Below are 19,959 nucleotides of genomic sequence, written 5' to 3' on the forward strand. Positions count from 1 at the left end.
TAGACTTTCAAAATAATATTTTTAGTCCCACATTTTTAAGAATGAGTGCGATTCTTAGATTTTCAATAGATTTAAAAGTCTCTTTAAATAATTACATATTAATTTAAATAATCATACAAGATTTTAAATTAGAAAATGATTTTAAAATGATCTATTATCTCTAAAATTATTTTAGAGTTGAGCCATTAGCCAATTTCAGATTAGTCAGATCAAGGTCCATCAGTTTAGAACAATCGGGATGTTCGAGAGAGAAAGTTGATGACTATCACGAATCTCCAGTTATCAGACATTTGAATGGATTTATAAAGTCTCATAGGCAAATAAGAGCATCAAAGTAGAAGGCTAAAGTAGTTGTTAAGGTTAAAGAGAAAGTCTCCAGCTTGGCAACATGCTTGAAGAAATGAGTCAAGCCACTTACAAAATGTATCTTCTTTAAGAATAGGAGTTTAGAATTGAGGAAGATGTCATTTGGTACCATTTAACGGAAGTGAGAGTACCTGACTATTCTTTATGTTTAAAGGAGGGGCAAGCACATATGAGCTACAGTTATTTTGTGGATGATTTTCTGCCTTTATCACTTTGATAGTTTTATAATTTTTTAAAAATTTATTTTAAATTTAGCCTTGGGAGTTTGCCAAGAAGATAGATGATTTTCTACCTTTATCACTTTGAAATTTGCCAAGATCATAAACTTTGTTAAAGTGGGAGGCAAGATCATCGTTTTCTCTAAATTTTGTTAGTTAAGTATGCTACACCATATTCACACACACTATATATATATCCTCCTTCATTTTCAATTATTTTCAATTATTATATTAGATTTTGATTCCTTTATTCATGCCATATTTGATTTTTTAAATTAAATTTTGTATTTAAATACTAAATAATTGTGTCAATGGTCAAGGAGAGTATATTTGTCCATAATTTCATATAATTATCGTATATTTTGATTTAATATTTTATGTTTATACATTTTTAAGATGAAAATCGTGTTTAGACATTTCTCAAAATTTCATTTTAAAATTAGACATTTGTCCAGTCATCCCATATTTATAGATGTTTATGTGGAAAGTTATTTTTTCAAATGACAAATGAAGTGTCTTACTGCAGAAGCAGAATTTTTCTTATTTTGTGTTGTAATCAGTGTGTGACAGTGGGCGTTTTAGGAATAATACAAAGAGTATTTTTTTGTTCTTAACATTGAGCTTCACTTTATTGTTTATGAAAAATAAGATACCGGGTACTAGAAATCAAATAGTTCGTATTGGGCTATCTGAGAGAAATTTGTAATGCGTGTTTGTGATTTTTTGTAATCCTCATTATAGTAACCTGCAGAAGACTGGATGTAATATTATTTTGGGAGAACTAGTATATTTTTGGTGTCACTCTTTTTCCTTCTCATTATTATTTGCTATTTTATGATCGATAACTTACTTGGCTCTGGCATGTGGGAGCTTAAGATATAATTTAGTTTCAACATTTATTTATATCTCCAAACGTAAATCATAAAGTTTTTGTTAATTTTTATTCTATGCTTGAATTGTAATTTTTTTTCAAATTTTAGAAGCAATAATAAGTAATGATGCATATCTTAAATGGCTTAAGTATGTAACAATCCAAAGATCTGTAGTTTGAATTTCTCCACCGTCATTTTTCTTAGACTTACGGAGGTTTGAAATATGGGGTGAAAATAGCATTAAAAAAATACATATCACCATCAAATATGGTGAATGTGAAAATCAACGGCTCAGATGCAAATTGATCCTATAGGGTTTTTTTTCCTTTTTTTTTCATCCTTACAAATGTTCTATGAACTATTTAGAAAGAGTGAAAGAAAAAGGAAGGAAAAGAAATGGTCTCGTGAGGCCAAAAAAAGCTAGCAACATTAAGATGACGATACTATGAAGGACCACACCGCAACTGACACGTGTAAATTTCTCTTCCACGTACTTCATAAAGGAAATCTTCTTATTTTCAGGTTAACAAGTATTGACCTGAATTCCTAAAAATAAAATAAAAAATAAAAAAATAGTATTGAGCTGAAAGGGGGAAAAAAAGGTATTGAGGTTATAGAAGGAAGAGATGATAGTATCGTCATTATAGTCTCGCACCAGGGGTACTTACGTAACTTCATTTAAAATTTTTTGGATTATAGTACCAATTTCTCGCGTACAAGGTTCAGTTATACGTGGAAGAAGAAGAACAAAGCGTCTTCACTGCCAATGCGGAATTCTAACTATCACTTCATGTCATATTGAAGCCTATTCAATCGTTTCGCACAATTTTATCGAATCAGATACAGAATCTCTTGATTTGAACAGTGAGAAATTTAGCAGAATTTTGGAAGAATTCGGGAGAATGCATTCGTTGAGCTTCAAGGTTGTAGGTGATTTTAATGCGGGATCGAGGATGAATTTACCTAGACGAGGAAGCTTTTGCTTTCCGGAAATGGAGGTTGGGGCAATGAGGTTTTCTGGGGGCCGTCGAGCATTTGGAAGACATTGTAGGATTGTAGCATGCACTTCGGAGAGAAATGGTGATGGTGGTGGCGGACAGAGCCAGAGCGCGAGTACGAGTCGGAGTCGTTCGTTTCTATCCCGCAGTGAAACTTATGCTCTACTGAAGCAGCAATTGGAGGTTGCTGCCAAGTCCGAGGTCTATCTTTCTTCTTTTCTCTTCTCTCACAACCACGAGTCTCGTAAATCAATGTGTTTAAGCTAATTGGTGTAGAAAATTCACGAGTCTGGTGGAATTAGTTCTGTAGGTTCCCATAGTGATATGGAAGTATGGACAGTTTGCCCTCTTTAATCGTTGCTGATACGTCGTATTAATTGTTAGTTAAATTGACTCCACACAGATTTTCTGGTTAAGGAGCCTTGTGATACTTTATCTATGTTAATTATGACCAGATATGTGGTTTCCTTGTGTTCTATTATTTTCTATGTGTTGGAGTTCTCACATGTCTCCTCGGTTATTGATTCTATTTTGTCTGTAGCTTCTTTGTTTTCATATTAAGTATGATTGTGGGAAGTCAATTTCGGGACTGGATGTCGTTTTGCAATCTGAATATGTTTGTTAACAGAAGTGGGGGTCAAGAAATTGGGGGAAGAGACATTCACTCGTTCCCTCATTTGCCTTTGATTCATGGCCTAAAAGGGTTTGAGTTTCTGGCTATATGCGTCCTAGAATTTAGATGTTTTTCCCGGTAAGAAACTTAAAGGTTCCCCCCTCCCCCCACCAAAAAAAGAAAAAGGAAAAAAGACCTACGGAATTGAATGGGAAGGCAATATCGGGACTGTATACCGTTTTGCAATCTGAATGTGTTTGTTAACAGAATTGGGGGAAGAGACATTCACTTGTTCCTTTATTTGCCCTTGATTCATGGCCTGAAAGGGTTTGAGTTTCTGTCCATATGCGTCCTAGAATTTAGATGTTTTGCCCGGCAAGGATCTTAAAGGCTCCCCTTCCCCCCACCAAAAAAGAGGAAAAAAAGGACCTACGGAAGAGTAGTAGAGGTGAAACGATTGTGATTCTGCAGCTTTCAAATACTACGTTCATTTTATGAATTTTTCCTCTGTATATCACTTGTCAAATCTAGGATTATGAAGAAGCTGCGAGGATACGTGACTCGTTAAAACTATTTGAAGAGGAAGAGCCAGTTCTGCGTCTCCGAAGACTGATGAAGGAAGCTATTTCTAGTGAGAGGTTTGAGGTACACTTTTTTCCAGATCTCATCACTTATTGCCGTGCTATTCTACCATGCAATCTTTCATCATGGAAGTATAACTATAATGTAAATATTCAATCCCAATGTGTTTACTTGAGAGTAATGTAAATATTCAATCCCAATGTGTTTACTTGAGAGTAGACTTTAATAGAATATTCTATCTGCCTTTTCAGTTCTTAATATTCAATCCCAATGTGTTTGGCGTAATTATTATCCGGTTCTTCGTTTCACCTTGTTCCCAGTTCTGCATGGCCGTTATTCTAGTTCTTTGTAATGCTCTGGTTGCCTTCATTGCTTGACGATCTCTTTTTCAATTTTGGTCCTTGGGGGTTAATAAGTGAATTCAGGGCCAATATCAATATATTGTACCAATTAAAACTTCAAACTAATAATTGTATTAATTTAAATCATGAATTTTCGTAAGTGTATCAGTTTACACTCTCCTCTAGATTTTTTTCAACTAATATCATGTGAAACTTATGATATGAGTCAATTAAAATTCTAAATTTTCATAAGCCAATTAATTTAGACATTTCATTATGATTATCTTAGAAATTCATCCATGCATTGTTTCTCAAACCTGTGTACACTTCTTCAAATGACGGTTTTACAAAATGGATGATTAGAGTTAGTGTGTGGATGATTTTCAAAGGAAATTCTGACTAAGAATCTAAATTGATACATTTATGAAAGTTTAGGGATTTCATATACAATTATAAGTTTACACAAGGTTTTTCCAAACGGAACGTAATGAAGGGTGTAATTTGATACACTCAAAAAAGTTCGGGATTTATATTGATACAACCCCTAAAGTTTAGGGGTATAAATCGATACTTCTCCTTAAATTTATACATGTGTGCCACGTGTGTTTGTTTGTTCAACTTCTGTACGAGCTTGGCGTGAGTCTGCAGCTGCAGCCTTGATTGACTCCATAACTTTATTTCATATCATGATACCATGTCTTCACCATTACTTTTTTCTCTTGATCTGTTTGCAAAAAAATTTCAGGATGCTGCAAAATATCGTGACGAGCTGAATGAAATTGCCCCTCACTGTCTTCTGAAATGTGCAAGTGATGCAACAACTTTGGTACATTTCTTAATCTTCTTATGAATGTTGTTGATTGATTAAATAACATATAATTTAATTAATTAAAGAAGTAATTTCTCATGCTATCTGAATCAAACATTCTATATCCTATATAGTACTTAATAATGTCTATACTTCTTTAATTCATAAGGAGTTAGAAAGTAACAATCATGCCCTCCTTCAGAATAAATTGATAATTGCAATGGAGTATTTAATAGCTAGAATCTACGTGTGAGAGGACAAAAATATTGAAAATAGACATGATTTTAAATAGTGATTCTATAGGGTATCAGGGTACAAGTTAGGAGCATTTACATAGAAGGCCGAAGCCAACCTTCAAAGAATCAGTACTTTTTTGCATACCGAATAAGAATAACGAATAATTCAAACCGTCCAGTTCAACTTCTCAGAAGACATTGGATTATCACCGATGCAAATGGGAAAACAGAAAATGTCTGGTAAGTTTGACTTGATTCAGTACTTTCCTCCTTCATTCATTAAGCCTGTTATGGTGTTCTCCGACTCAACCTGGTCATGTTTTGTTTTGTTTTTTTTTTTCCAGGGGCGTTGGTGTTATTGGTGAACAACCAGTTATACTTCCTAAGACTGGGTTTGAATACTCATCAGCATGCCCATTAAGTACTGCTAACGGCAGAATGGTTAGAATGATTTTACTCATGTGATTCTTGTACTAAATTTTTTTTTTCTCATCTTTAACTATATAAGTTTTTCTGATCCGGGAAAAGAACTGCTATAGCGTATTGATTTGAATTGATTCATTAAAATTTACAGTCAAACTTGTTGGCATAAATAAACTTAAATTAGCTGTCACATTCTTTTACCGTGGGAATTTTTAACTCACATGTGGAGTGCACTCTTCAAACATAATTTTTTGAGAATTTTTAATTTTGAGGTTTTTTAGAGAGAGATCAATGATGCAATATTAGTTTTCTTCTTGTTTATGTCTAACAAGGTAAGAAGCAACTCTTGTCATTTTCCGAACTCAGACATGTCTAACAAGCCTGAACATCCTTGATAGATAGCAAAGATGAAAAAGAATAAGTCTTACAAGGCAATTCTCTGGAAATTGCATTGATGCTAAACAAGCTATTATCTTTTGGTAATTGCTTGCTCGCATTGCATAATCACATCATGCTTTTCATCAAATTCTGCCTAATCAACTCATTTCTTGGGTGGAAAATATTTTTATATGTAATATGTAAAAAAAATATAGAAGTTGTGGAAAAATACAGAAATTTGAAATGTTATAATCTTACATATTAAATAAATATTTATTCTCAATTGTGAATTCACGCTTTTCTGGCATTTTGAATATGGGTTAGGAACCTAAGTTCTTACTAAATGTGATGCAGGAAGGTGACTTTGAAATGAAATACATCGACCGAGTGGGCGAACAATCATTTAACGTTGCTATTGCTCCGTTTTCTCTCTCCATATTAGGAGATAGCACAGATGCTTTCTAATGTTTAAACTGCAACCAAAAGTCAACCATGCAGAGGTTTTTCGGGACATCAAGAAGTCTGTCGAAAATGCTGTTTGCAGATTTTGTAGATAATCTTTCGCTAGGGATGCAGAAGACCAAAGCTTGCCAACAAATCCATTATTTTCTTAAATGAATTTGGAAATGTTAGGAGCTTCTTATGTTTGCAAACTCTGAAGAGAGTTGTTGTAAAGATCAATGTATATAGATTTGTTGGAACTTTAAGCGAATAGGTAGACCTAATTCATTATTGCGAAGCTTTCAGTCGGATTGAAGTTGAACCATATTGTATTCAAGAATTGTCATCAACATTTCAGATTTATGCTGGCACCGTCTTGATGATTAAAAGTGGCGAGGATCCAATATTTATGTTTAGTTGTACATTGCAGTCTTGCTTTAAATTTTTCTTTCTAGTAGGTTTTAATGCTTCTTCTTCCTCATGCTGCTACGTTAAATGATTGGTCAGCGGAGTGAATATGCTTGTCCAATTTGTTATTAATTATATTATTACTATCCTTTACCCTTTCCACTTTGCCTTTGACTTTTGTCCTTTGATTTAACCGTTTTCAGCACATAAATTTTACAGGTGCCTTGCTTGGAAATATTGAGAGTTCGATATGGGCTTGGAGCTCTCTCTTGAGTAGTCTTGACCAGGGCAAGGCGGCAGGAGTGGATGCTCAATGCAGCAGTGAGTCGGTACAATAGATGAATAAATGAACATTATTTCTACCAACTATTTACATTATTGGAAGATCCATTTACTATGTCTTTACACCTGTTTAATGCCTCCAAAAAGCAACCTCTCCCGGTTGACCAATACCAAAGATTCTTACTGTTGATATGTTTGAGAGTGATTTTCAAATGGTTAAATTCACTCTTCTCATACCCAAAATCACAAAGAACATGTATTTAATTATGTAAAATCAATTTAATATTTAATTTTATACTTTTAAATACAGCTTTCATGTCATTAAAATTGATTTTGAATAGTTAAAAGTATATTCTGAAGTGATCTTCAAAATGACAAAAATGGTTTTGACTCTTTCATAATCATTCCAAGATATGCTTGTATGTTTGTGAGGGATTTTAAAATAGTTGACGATCATTTTTGTCATGCTTAAAATTACTTTGAAACTTACCTTTAATCATTTAATGAATTTAATATTTAATTTTACACTTATATTACTAAAATGGATTTTGAACGATTGAATAAAGCATTTTTTTGAGTGATTTTGAAAATGACAAAAATGATTCAAATAATTTAGTATCACTCCCAAACATGTCAAAAGTTGTCTGGTCTAGCTCAGCCTCTCAATATTTAACTCCTATGAGATTAGAGCAATCAGCTGCATCTAACTGTCATGCTCCTTTTTACCACACAAATAAAAAATATTAAAAAATATATAACTTTTTTTAAAAAAGAAAAATGCTACGTGGCATATTTTGGTTGGATGGCAGTTGGGATGCATAAAAAATGGCCTAAACTTTTCTCATGAAATTAATAATAATGTAAATGTAATAAACTACAACGGTGAAACGTTATATAAATTGCCCTTTGTTTTGGTTGTAGGAAAAGGCCACAACACAAAAAAAATAGTCTCTATGGTTCTTGGAAAAGAGCTCTCCACGACTTTTCAAAACAGTGAGCTGATGCATAGTGTTTAGGTGAGTCTTTGAACCATTGAAGAGTGTTGGTTGCAGTCTTCTAGTTCAAGTGCTTCTGTTTTTGTTTCTTTTTTCATCTTACAGTTCATTCCTTGCACTTCACTACAATCTCTAGAAGTTGAAGACGTGAAAAAACACAATTTGCTTAGTCATTACACCTTAACTTTGCATTTTTTAAAGTGTTTTCAGACGCATTGTATATATGCATTTGCTCCTCTCTGCCCTCACATTCTGCATTTTTTAACTGCATGGGAGTTTGTTTCAGTCCCCCTTTACCAGTGCTCCCCCAAACTACCAGGTTTCTCTCTGCATATGCCTTAATTTTGTTCTCTTTACACATATGCTTATTCCAATACTATATAAGTAATAGGGAGGTAGAGAGTAAGGGTCTGCTCTTTTAACATAAGTTTGTAATTCTGATTCCTGTTTGGTTCACACTTAGCTAGCGTCATTTCTAAACAGGTTTCCTCTTTGTTTAATTAACTCTTAGTTTGAATAGCCAAAAAGGGAGAAGAAAAGCAACATGTATTTATTTATATTGAGAAAATAAATCAAAGTAATTTTCCCTCGTCATAAAGGATATTGTTTTCTTCCCAATTAATCAGAGTAACTTCTCTTTATTCCTTTTGATTTACTGTTTATGATCTTCTCTATTCTACTTTATTCCAGCTAGCTGTGTGTTCTTTTTCTTCTCTCTTTTTGCTTAAAAAAAAATGATGTTATTGATAGATTTTTCCAATTTTACAGGGAGAGCAGCAAGATGGAAGATGGACCTTGGAGTTTGCTATCAGGTGTTTTAAATTTTTAATAATAATAATAATAATTATTATTTTATAATTTTATCACACAAGTAAACACAAAAAAAGGGCATATCGCAATATATATTTACCCTTTACATCGGTAATCAATTTGCCAATCTTTCTGTTTTCAAAAGAAAATTTGGAAATGGTGTCCAAATTTTTGAAAAATCATTAGAGTCTTGTTTGGTAACCATTTTAATTTTTGTTTTTAGTTTTTGAAAATTAAGCTTATTTTCTTCTCATTTCTTACCATGATTTGTATCTTTTTTAAGTACAATGATTGAATTTTTAGCCAAATTCGAAAAATAAAAATAAATTTTTAGAAGCTATTTTATTAGTCTTCAAAATTTGACTTATTTTTTTAAATCATTAGTAAAAAGTAGAGAATAAATAAAGAAATTTGGAAGTGGAAATAGTGTCTATAGACTTAATTTTTCAATCAAATGGTTTCTAAACGAAACCTAATCTTTTAAAAAATATTAATTAACAAACTTATGTGCAAGAAAATTTTAATGTCAATATATACACTTTTTTTTTTCCTTTTCAGAAAACGGTCAATATATACACCTAGCACCTGAATGAATCCATAATAATAATAATAATTCAAATATGTATAAATTCTCCCTCTACGCCCGACATGAAATATGGCACAAAATTAAAGAGAAAGTGTCATCATATGTAGTCTTCAACATACATGGATGAGGTGAAGAAATAGTATGACTATAGTACTGAATGCTAATGTGTGTGTGTGTGCACTTTTTTCCTTTTTTCAATTGTTTCTTTTGCTTAAAAATATTTTTGATCTACTTTTTGTGGAAGCAATAATATAGTAAAAAAAATTATTTTATAATAAATTTGGTTCATGTATTTTCATTTTTGTAACAAAATGATTTCTAAATTTTGTTATATAACAATTTAGTCCCTATTGTGATTTTTCTCAAAATATTTAATAAGATTTTTTTGGACAAATTATCTTTTTAGTCTCCAAATTTTGAAGAACATATATTCATGGTCTCTTGATCTAAAAATATATCTTTTTAGCTTTCGAATTATTAGAAATATGTGCAATTGATTCATGAGTTTTCAAAATGTCATTGTCCCTGAGTTTTTAAAAATAGGTCTAAAGGTTCTAAAGTATCCTTTTAAAATAATTTATGATATTTAAATTTAGAAAATATATTTTAAAAAAAAAATTAGAGAGAGACATAATTTTTAAAAATTATTGTTCTAATTTAAAATGACATTTCTAATAATAATGAATTGTTTGAGGGATCTTTTAAACTCATTTAAAAATATTTGAGAATTAAAATTATACATTTTGAAAATTTAGTGGTCAAATGCACATATTCTTAAATAACTTGAAGATTGAAAAGTTATATTTTGAAAACCTAAAAACCAAACGCATCTATTATTCGAAATTGGAATAAAAAAAAATATTTCTTTTCAATTTTCTTTATATGAACTTTTTGGGGACAACAAGTGCTTATAAACAATCAAAACTTGTTTTGACTTTTCATATCAAATTGTTATAAATAATATAATTAACATGCGAAATTATTATAAATTTCAAAGTTCGAGAATTAAATTCTTACAAATTTGAAATTAGAAAATCTAAAAGGATACTTTCACAAACGTTTAAGGTTCAAAAATATTTTTCAACATGTTTTTTCACCCATAAACGTCTTTTATATGTTAATAAGGTGTGCGATAATTCTTACAAATTTGAATAAAAAGTTTTGTGTCTTAACATGTTTTTTTTCATCAATGAACATCTTTATTATATTATTGCATTTGGACTTCAACATTCTTATAAATTTATAAGTAAAAGAATTAAAGTATTATTTTCACAAAAATTCAAGGATGGAAAGTATTCTTTTACTTGTTGTTTAAAAATGTTCACTTTTTTTTTTTTTTTTTTTTTTTTTTTAGGTTTTTTTTTTTTTTTTAAAAAAAAAAAAAAACCACTATAGAAAAAAAGTGTCAATGCATGAAGGACAAGTGTCCTACAAACTCATTTTGCCATAAATTTTCAAAGGAGGGTCAAGGTCACATGTTAGGGTCCCACCTCTACACCAATTGAAACTAAAACACAGCAATCTCATTCTTTATCATAAAGCTAACATTATGATTATAACTTTTAGATATTAAACGACACTATGCCCCTCTATTGTTACATCACTTCCTCTTTTTTTTTTTTTTCCCTTTTTAAATTTTATTATAATTATCATTTATGCTTTCAACTTTTTTTTTTTCTTTTTTATGATTTTCATCTTGATTGATCTTGGATTGCAAAAATATATCAGATGGCTCAAAATCACTGGTCAAAACTTTGGTCCCACCTCCAATTATGGTGCTTCCATCACCAAATCATTTGCCTCTCTTTTTGTTATCCCTCTGTTTTGGAGCACAAAATGCCTCACTATCATATGTGATTATTTTTCATATTATTATTATTATCCTTTTATAATTTTTTGTAAGTTATCATAATTGGATAAAGTGTGCCTTGTTTTTCTTGTTTATTTAATCTAATCATTTGATTTGTATTTTAAAATAAAATGTTATTGATTTGGTCTTTGATCTAGAGTCAATAAATTGGCATGATACATTGTCAATGTCGAATTAGCTTCTCAACTATTTGATAGTAGTTTTTTAAAATAGCTTGTAAAAAAAAGTACTTTTTGATGAAAATTAATTTTTCTATAAATACTTGTGAAAAAATTCATAATTTAAAGTGTGTTTAGTGTAGAATGTTGAATGATTTTAAATGATTAATTTAAAAGCTAGTTTTCAAAGAAATTCTTTAGAAATAGATTATTCAAAAATAATTTTTAATCAATTTAGTTTTTTGAAGTGCTTTTTATTCATTAATATTTTATTAAAAGACATGTTTGATCGTCTAAAATGATTCCATAAACTATATTAATCACACTTTAAATTCTTAATTTTTTAAAAAAGTAAGAAAACTTGATTTTGTTTTATGATAAAATAATTAGAAATATCACATATAACGCATGTGTTAAAAGGCTAATATATTTAAAACATCACATTTGATAGGTAAAATANATTTTAAATTTTTTTATTAGTGGTTTTAGTTTTTTAGGAAAAGAAGTTGGGGGTTATTATATTTATCTATTTATTTTATTTATATATATTTACATGTTATTCCAAACATATAAAACACTTTTTTCACTAGGAATTTCAGACACATAACTAACATTAAAAACTAAACAGGTTACTTAAAAAATATATAGGGATTAAAATGAAAAAAAAAATCAAAATACAAAAATGCAAAGATAAAAATGCAAAATGGGAGGACTAAAGTGATAATTTTACTTAATAGAATTTTCTTCTTTTATTATAATTTTTATTTTGACACTCAATAAAATCTCAAATTTAGAGTGGCTAGCTAATGAAGATGTGATATTAAATGCCAAAAATGTTCATTACTTTTATTAAGCCTTATTTTATTCCCCTTAATCCATTCCAAAAAGCACCTGCAACATCATGCACTTCAACAAAATTATTCTCTCCCTCTCTCTTTCTCTACACATTTAAAATGAAAATCAAGGAAAGGGGACAAAAATTTACATGCTCCTTGGGAAAAAAAAAAGGAAAAAAAAAAATTGCATGGAAATATGAGGATTCTGGTCTATTCCTATTTTCCAAGATTCTGTATTTGATTTTGAGGTAATGGGCAAAAAGAGAAGCTTACAGCCAAAGCTCCACAGGCTTTTTCTTCTCTCTCTCTCTGCTTTTATTTAATTTCTCCCCAAGGCAAAGAAGAAAAGCATCTCCCCCAATCACACACTTCCCACTTTCTTCCTCTCCATTGTAAGTATAAACTCTTTTCTTGCCTTAGAATTTAGCTGCCCTTCCTTTACACTATATTATTTGTTAATGTCTATCACTCTATTTTCATATTTCTTTCCAATAACTTGTTTAAAGTTTCGAATCTGTCTTCCCCCATTTCAAGCATTTTCTTTGGTCAAATGGGAAACTGGTTGTTCTTGTTTTAAGTTTCTTATCTATCTCACAATCTTCTTTCACATACTTCCATTATTTTATGCTCTAAATTCTTCCTTAAACTTGTCCATTTTGTCTCTGTTTTGTATTTTTGGATTATGAAGATGTTTCTGTTTACCTTTCCTCAAACTGGGTTCTCCAGAAAGTTTGTGTTTTTTTCTTAAAATAACTGTTGGTTCATCTCTTTCAGCTTTGGTGCTATCCTTTTCTTTGTTAACAATACATTCTTTTATTTGTTTTTGAATTCTCTCCTCTCTCTCTCAAGTGAGGGTTTTGATTTTGATAATTTTAGTTTCTTCTACCTCTGGTTTTCAAAAGCCATTCTTTCTTTTGGGTCTCCCAGTTGGCCTTCTGGTTCTCAGATTCCCTGAAAATAAGTGGTCACTGTCATTTTTTTTTTTTTCATTTTTATCTTCTGTATTCTTTTCCTGTCTCTCAATTCAGCTGGATTAAAACCAGGCATTCCATTTTTTACTCCCATTCTCTTAAACTAAGCAATTCTTTCTTACCCTTGAAAAGGAAAGTTTTATATCAGTTTGTTTAAAATTTTTGCATTCTTCATTCTTGGAGTATTCAAGGAAAAATTAGTTTCCCTTTTTCTAAATCCACATTTGGTTTATACCCTCTTCAGAAGACAGCTTCATTTTCCTAACCCTGGTAACAAAATGAGTTTTTTAACAGGATCTCCCAAAAAATCTTGGCAGCCTATCATGACAGAGGATACAACAACTTCCAATTACTGGCTCAATTGGAGGGTTCTGCTTTGCATTATATGGGTTCTTCTTACACTGAGTTTTGCATTGTTTTTGATATGGAAATATGAGTGCCGAGGGAATAAGGAATGTGATAGAGAAGAAACTCGGAAAGAAGAAGCTGGAGATTTGTATGATGATGAGACATGGCGGCCCTGTTTTAAGGGAATTCATCCTGCATGGCTGTTGGCCTTCAGAGTATTGGCTTTCTGTGTACTTTTGGTGCTCCTCATTGTCACTGCCATTGTTGATGGAGGAGACATATTTTACTTCTATACGCAGTGAGTTTTCATTGATTTTGTTTCTATACTTCAGTCAAAGAAATGGGGAAAATTCAAACATTTTTTTAGCTGTCCAAAATTTTGTTCCTTTAATGTTGCATGTTACTTATGTCAGTTTTTTCATGGTTTTGTTGTGTGAAACAGGTGGACTTTTACTTCAATCACCATTTATTTTGGGGTATGTTCATCATTTTTCAAAGAGCCTTGTTTCCGTATATGTTCCTCTTTATATTTCTCCTTTTTCAATCTTTATGAGCTTATAATCTCCAATTTTGTGTTCATAGCTTGGATCATTGCTCTCCATTAATGGCTGCTACCAGTATCAGAAGAAAGTTAGTGGTGAGAAAGTGGATAATGTGGAGGGAGATGCAGAACAAGGCACTTCTGCAGGTGGAAACGGTTCGATTACTTCAAATACAGAGAAAAATCCATCCCTTCGTGAAGAACATCGTCTCGTACGTCACCGTGCAGGATTTTGGGGTTATGTCTTTCAGATTATCTTCCAGGTTGGTGCATTGTCGAGCATCACAATTGCCATTTTCAAAGTTTTAAAGATTTGATTCCATTGTTTTCCTTAGCTTGCTGACCTTTTGGCCTCTTCTGTTATTGAAAGATGAATGCAGGTGCTGTTATGCTGACAGATTGTGTCTTTTGGTTCATAATCGTTCCGTTTCTTACCATCAAAGATTACAACCTTAATTTTGTAAGTGCTTAGCAGCTGAAAATTGAGTTTATGAAAATGCATAACTATACATCCATCTAAACTGCTAGGGGGCTCTTTATATTTGTGATTACAAAAGAATGGCTATAAGGTAGTTTTCAAGTGCTCCCAACTTCATTGCTCTAAAGAGCCAATGTGATCTTTTTTCTTTGCAGTTGATAATAAATATGCACACCATTAATGCTGTTTTCTTGCTAGGAGACACTGCTTTGAACTCTTTGGTAAGTGATGAAAACAACTTCACTTTGCTTCTCTTCTCTTGTTATATCATGGCTCAGTTCTTACACATCACAACTTTTCAGCGATTCCCATGGTTTCGGATCGGGTATTTCTTCCTCTGGACGGTTGTTTACGTAATCTTTCAATGGATCGTTCACGCTTGTGTGAGATTATGGTAAAATCATTTCCTTTCTTCCTTTCTTTTTCAGTTTGATTCTATTCATATTGTTACAACAATGATTTCTCTCTGCAAAACAGGTGGCCATATCCATTTCTTGATCTCTCATCTTCATTTGCTCCTCTTTGGTAAGTGTCTTGGTGTTTTCTTGTCAACATCTTTTCTACATTTTCATCCAAACTTTTGCAACAACGAAAAGATTACCTTAAACTTGTTAAAATCGCTTTTGACGTTTTCAAAACCACTTTGAAGCATGGTTTTAATCATTCAAAACCGATCTTCATGATCTGAAAACTGCATTTAAAAGTGTAAAATTAATTATTAAATTAATTTTGAGTGATTAAAGTCGTGTTGGGGTGATTTTGAATATAAGAAAAGTGATTTTAATAATTCCAAGATCATTCCCAAACACGCACTAAACTCGTGGTAGTAAACTGATTATCTTGTGATTAAGGTACTTGTCCGTGGCTCTAATGCACATTCCTTGCTATGGCATCTTCATACTAATCATGAAGCTGAAACACCATGTATTTTCGACGCGGTGCCCGCAATCCTATCAATGTACGAGGTAATCGACGGAGACTGTAAAGACATCATTAAACTTCTCCAGAGGAGGAAAACAAGCATAAATGGCAAAAGCAAACTTAATATAATTGATCTGTAGGGAAAAGTGTTTGATGTAAATGAGTTCTGCAGACATGAAAATCTTAACAGGAAAGACAGCAGCAAAAGATTCAAGGTTTTCTTAGGCAATTAGATTAACAATCTTCTCAAAAAGAGTTGTATGCACAATACATATAACTTATATGTATGTAAACCACAGGAATATTTTTCTATTTGGTATAGAATATAAAGAGAGCTCAGCCTTCGTTCTCTATTTGTGTCCTACCATATTCATCCTTTGTAATGGTTTGTCATTTTCATTTGCCCTTTAGTTTTTCCCAATATGGGGATTGGATCCCTGCCTTGCCAGCATGAAAATTGATAGATTAGATTCTTTGCATTTGGAAAGACAAGGTTCTCTTAAGTCATTTGAATCAATGTAAATGGAAGCCAGTGGAGCATAAAGTGGCAAAGGGGGGTCAAAAAGTGGGGGGTCAAGAATGAGAACATCCTTTCACTTTGGAATTTAAAGTGCTAGTTGCAAGGTAAAGTTTATACCTCTCACTTTCTTCCTTTCCCCCTAAAGATCAATATTCAAAACTTATCCACTAATGCAAGAATGATCATTGTATTGCTAGTTTTGGAAATTAAAGAAAAAAAAAATTAGTTACATTAGGAATTTAGTTCAAGTTTGTGTATATTTAGGCCATGACTTTATAAAAGTGTGTAGACAAATTTAAAAATTTTAAACAATAATATATAAGTTTGAACTTTATATCTTATGAAACCCAAATTTTTATCTAGTAGATCTATATTTTAAAAAACATAAGACTCAACAATTGAATTTGTAATAAATATTAATGTTTGAGAACTAAATTTGTAATTTTGAAAGTTTATGGACCAAATAAATATAAATTTCAAAGTTCATGGACTAAATTTGTAAGAAATATTTAAGTTTGAGAACTAAATTTGTAATTTAAATATATTGGAGACCAAATAAACACAAATTTCAAAGTTGAGAGACAAAATTGATTATAAATTTAGAAGTTTGGAAACTAAGTTTGTAATTTTAAATATTTAGAGACTAAATAAACTCACACTTCAAAGTTGAGGGACAAAATTCGTAATAAATTTCGAAGTTCGAGGACTAAATTTGTAATTTTAAAAATTTAGAGAGCAAATAAATACACATTTTTAAAATTTAAGGAATAAATTTAACTTAGCCTTAAAAAAATTACTCATGACAAAGATCTTGCAAATGATACATCCCTACACAATCTATTATTGGATTGAGACTATGCAACTCTAAAAAGCAAGTCAAATGATAAAGCTCATTATGGTGCTCCCTCTCTCTCTCTCTCTCTCTCTACAATGTACAAAGGTTAGGAGGGTACACACCCCAATATTTCAAATTTCTCCAGAAGACAGCAGTTTATTCATTTGGATTCATCTCCAAGACTCCAACATCCATATAATTAAGCGATCAAAGTCGCTATCTAAACATGAAGTTACGGGGAATTGTTTGTAGAAAGAATCCTCACATTTCGCTCATGAAACAAATCTTTGAAGGTAACACAACCCAAAAAGATAATCCTATATGAGAATGAAATGAGATTAAAGGAACAAGATGAAACACGTTTTCTTCCTATAATGGTAGTCCCCAAGAATGGCCAGCTTATTATCTTCGAAACCACCAGAAACTCCTGCAAAAATGGTAGAATGCAAGCAAAAAACCAACTACCCTGGTTGGAAATGGTCTGTATATCACTCCACTTTGACTTTGTTCATGGTATCTTGCTATGCTGGAAAATGGAGAGAAGATCATTTAATCTACTTGTTCAAGTTTTCTTCAAATCTCTCAATAGCAGCACCGACACCACTCTTTGATTCTCCCTTTTGAACTTTATTAGGATAACCAAGCGCTTCATTACCTTCATTTGCTTTCTCTACAAGCTTTAAATGAAGCCAACCTGTCATTGCGATGTCTCTTTAGTAACAAGCAGCCATCGCTTTCTATCAAACTTAACCACCACTACTATTCTTTTCCTTTTGATTTATTTTAGAAAAGGTTCTTATAATTCAGGTGGAAGAGATTCCTCAAACCATCCTATAAAAGATCACAGCATCCATATAACTTTGAAGAGAGAAAAAATAATAGACCATTACCAAGAGGGAAGCAAAATGCTGCACCTAGGACAGATCCCAATGCTACATTCCTAGCACGCCACTTGAGTGATCCTGGCACTGTTTCAGTAAGCCAAATAACAAAACAAGCTAAATTGCAGCTGATGTTCAAGAATATGATACAATTCTGTCGTTCAAACTTCAAACATTTTAAGCTGCCCCAAGCTTCAAAGTAAAATTTCATAAAAATTAAGATAAGGCATAACCCTATGCTTTTAGATCCAAGGGACAGCAAGTGAGCTATCAAATTATTCGCATTTGGTATAACTACTTACATATTAGACCAAATGTAGCAGCTGTGGCAGAACCAGCTGCAGCAACATTGAAGACATCGTGTACAGCACGCTTCTCAGCTAGCAGATTTTGTAGACCATAAAATGCAGCTGTAAACATCCCAAGGCGCACACCACCAACTATTGAGCCACGTGTAACTCGGATAAATCTTTTCTCCATTGCATCTCTTATTAACCTATATTGTTCACGCTTGTCAGGTGTGCTACCAAGCTTCAATGTAACTTCTGCATCCTTACTCTGCCAATTGTCATAGGACTCTCAAATATCATCCAGTTGGAAAATTTTCACTTCATTAAACACGAGTCATTTCAGAAAGGCAAATTGCAAAAGATACTGAGTATATGTGGTGCAACTGGCATTTCTATATTTAACATCTCCAAGTATTTGTCTAAGCCTTTTATTACTTTCCCTCTTTCTTGTACAGCCATGGATTCAGAAGTAAAAAGTCGAGAGCATTAGAATGAGAGAAGCCCTGTTTTTGTTATTTATATTTGTTTGAAAACTCATGAAAATAGTTAGGTTGAAATAACAAATAAAACTCCTTATGTACCCTTGTCATAAAAGATAAGTCTATTACCATGAAAACCTTATATGCATAGAAGAAGTCCACACTACAGTCTACCCCTTTGGTTTCCCTTGATCTACAACTTTCAAGCGTATTCTCTTGAGCAGATGCAATCATCATTCATTGTTATGACATTTATGCAATACTAGAATTGCTCACTACTCTTAATACATTTAATGATCAATTCCGAAGTTTCATCGAAATCATTCCACCTTCAAAATATTTACACAACAAATGAACCTAAGTTGGAATGAATAATGAGATCAAGGGGAACAAAGTTTCATTCCACTATCCCACCGTTGTATCATTTCTTCACAACTTTCAATCATCCAAGCAGCAGGAAAAAAGCAAACTTCTCAACTTCGAAAATTCAATTACAATAGAACATCATGGGTATATATTTACACTAAATTAACTTACCACCGAAGCGGCTGCTTCTTTGCTTCCTCCATAAAACATGCCTGCAAACACTCCAATAGTTGTTGCCGTACCCCAGTTCACCGTTCCGGGCAATTTTTTAGTACTCTGGTTAAATGAACATTAATCAAGTGGGCGATCAGAAAAGCCGGTTCTAGACCCAGTTAATCATCAGGGAACAAAAATTCATTCGGATATTTAATAGATAATTTGAACTACCTTTTCAATTCATATACTCAAACTCATTATAAAGAAAAACCTAATTCAATAAAGGGGCAATGTTGAATGATCCAAAAGAAACGGCCTTCTGATGATCAAATTGTAAAAGACGGAGAAAAGTTAGTTCTAAGAGAGATGCTTACAGTTGATGCCGTTTCTTCGGATTTCTCGGCTACTTCCATCGTCAAATAGATCTCTAACTATAATGGCAACACTCCTACACCGAAGGCCAGGAAACCATTGATTGTCGGCCAAAGAAGAAACCCTTTTTTCGCCTTCTCGTAAATAGATGGAAACAGTATCTCAAGTAAGATTCGGACACTCTGAAAGTCGAGACTTGAGAGCGAAGCAGAAGGTGCCGAGTTTTGTCCGATGATGCGGAGGCGGAGGTGGCTTCAGCCGAGTCGTTAATCAAACTTGGGGAATTTGCACGAATAACCCAAAATTTGGGACTAAATTGGCAAATAATCTTTTCTGTAAATCACAATTAACCTCCTCCTACTAACGTCACATTTTAGTGAAACTATCAAAATAAATTCGTGCACGTAGAAAAACCATCTCGCTCTCACTCTCCAGCTCATCCACTCTCTCACTCTCTTCCTTTTCTCACTCACAAATCACTTTCATCTCTCTCCACTCTCTCGTTCTCTCGCACTCTTGTCCTCTTTGTGTGGTTTCGCTCTCGTCTCTCTTGCTCTCTTGGTTGCGTTGAAGCTATTCA

General features: G+C 32.4%; 3 protein-coding genes across 5 annotated transcripts; 2 read left to right on the forward strand and 1 right to left on the reverse strand.

Moving 5' to 3' along the window:
* Window positions 1-2,038: 2,038 nt before the first annotated feature.
* LOC120083605 lies at window positions 2,039-6,665 on the forward strand. The gene is made up of 6 exons (XM_039039425.1): window positions 2,039-2,655; window positions 3,599-3,712; window positions 4,736-4,816; window positions 5,102-5,274; window positions 5,379-5,475; window positions 6,190-6,665. Exons 1-6 carry the CDS (start codon window positions 2,359-2,361, stop codon window positions 6,298-6,300), a joined length of 873 nt encoding a protein of 290 aa, XP_038895353.1. The 5' UTR covers window positions 2,039-2,358; the 3' UTR covers window positions 6,301-6,665.
* Window positions 6,666-12,475: 5,810 nt separating this feature from the next.
* Window positions 12,476-15,901, forward strand: LOC120084250. Of its 3 annotated transcripts, none has more exons than XM_039040153.1 (9): window positions 12,476-12,613; window positions 13,487-13,838; window positions 13,983-14,016; window positions 14,123-14,344; window positions 14,452-14,541; window positions 14,715-14,780; window positions 14,862-14,953; window positions 15,037-15,084; window positions 15,411-15,901. In XM_039040153.1, exons 2-9 carry the CDS (start codon window positions 13,516-13,518, stop codon window positions 15,526-15,528), a joined length of 993 nt encoding a protein of 330 aa, XP_038896081.1. In that variant the 5' UTR covers window positions 12,476-12,613; window positions 13,487-13,515; the 3' UTR covers window positions 15,529-15,901. The 3 variants fall into 3 exon arrangements, with proteins under 3 accessions (XP_038896081.1, XP_038896082.1, XP_038896080.1); XM_039040154.1 differs by having other exon boundaries at window positions 13,510-13,838; XM_039040152.1 differs by lacking the exon at window positions 12,476-12,613 and having other exon boundaries at window positions 12,639-13,838.
* A 1,032-nt stretch (window positions 15,902-16,933) lies between these two features.
* On the reverse strand, window positions 16,934-19,756 carry LOC120082584. Its single transcript, XM_039037823.1, has 5 exons — window positions 19,382-19,756; window positions 19,023-19,127; window positions 18,019-18,274; window positions 17,726-17,803; window positions 16,934-17,529 (listed from the first exon to the last, which is right to left on the reverse strand). The coding sequence occupies exons 1-5, from the start codon at window positions 19,418-19,420 to the stop codon at window positions 17,390-17,392; spliced, it is 618 nt and encodes a 205-aa protein (XP_038893751.1). The 5' UTR covers window positions 19,421-19,756; the 3' UTR covers window positions 16,934-17,389.
* Between the last annotated feature and the right edge of the window lie 203 nt (window positions 19,757-19,959).

Source organism: Benincasa hispida, chromosome 8 (assembly GCF_009727055.1).
Source record: "Benincasa hispida cultivar B227 chromosome 8, ASM972705v1, whole genome shotgun sequence".
Taxonomy (NCBI): domain Eukaryota; kingdom Viridiplantae; phylum Streptophyta; class Magnoliopsida; order Cucurbitales; family Cucurbitaceae; genus Benincasa; species Benincasa hispida.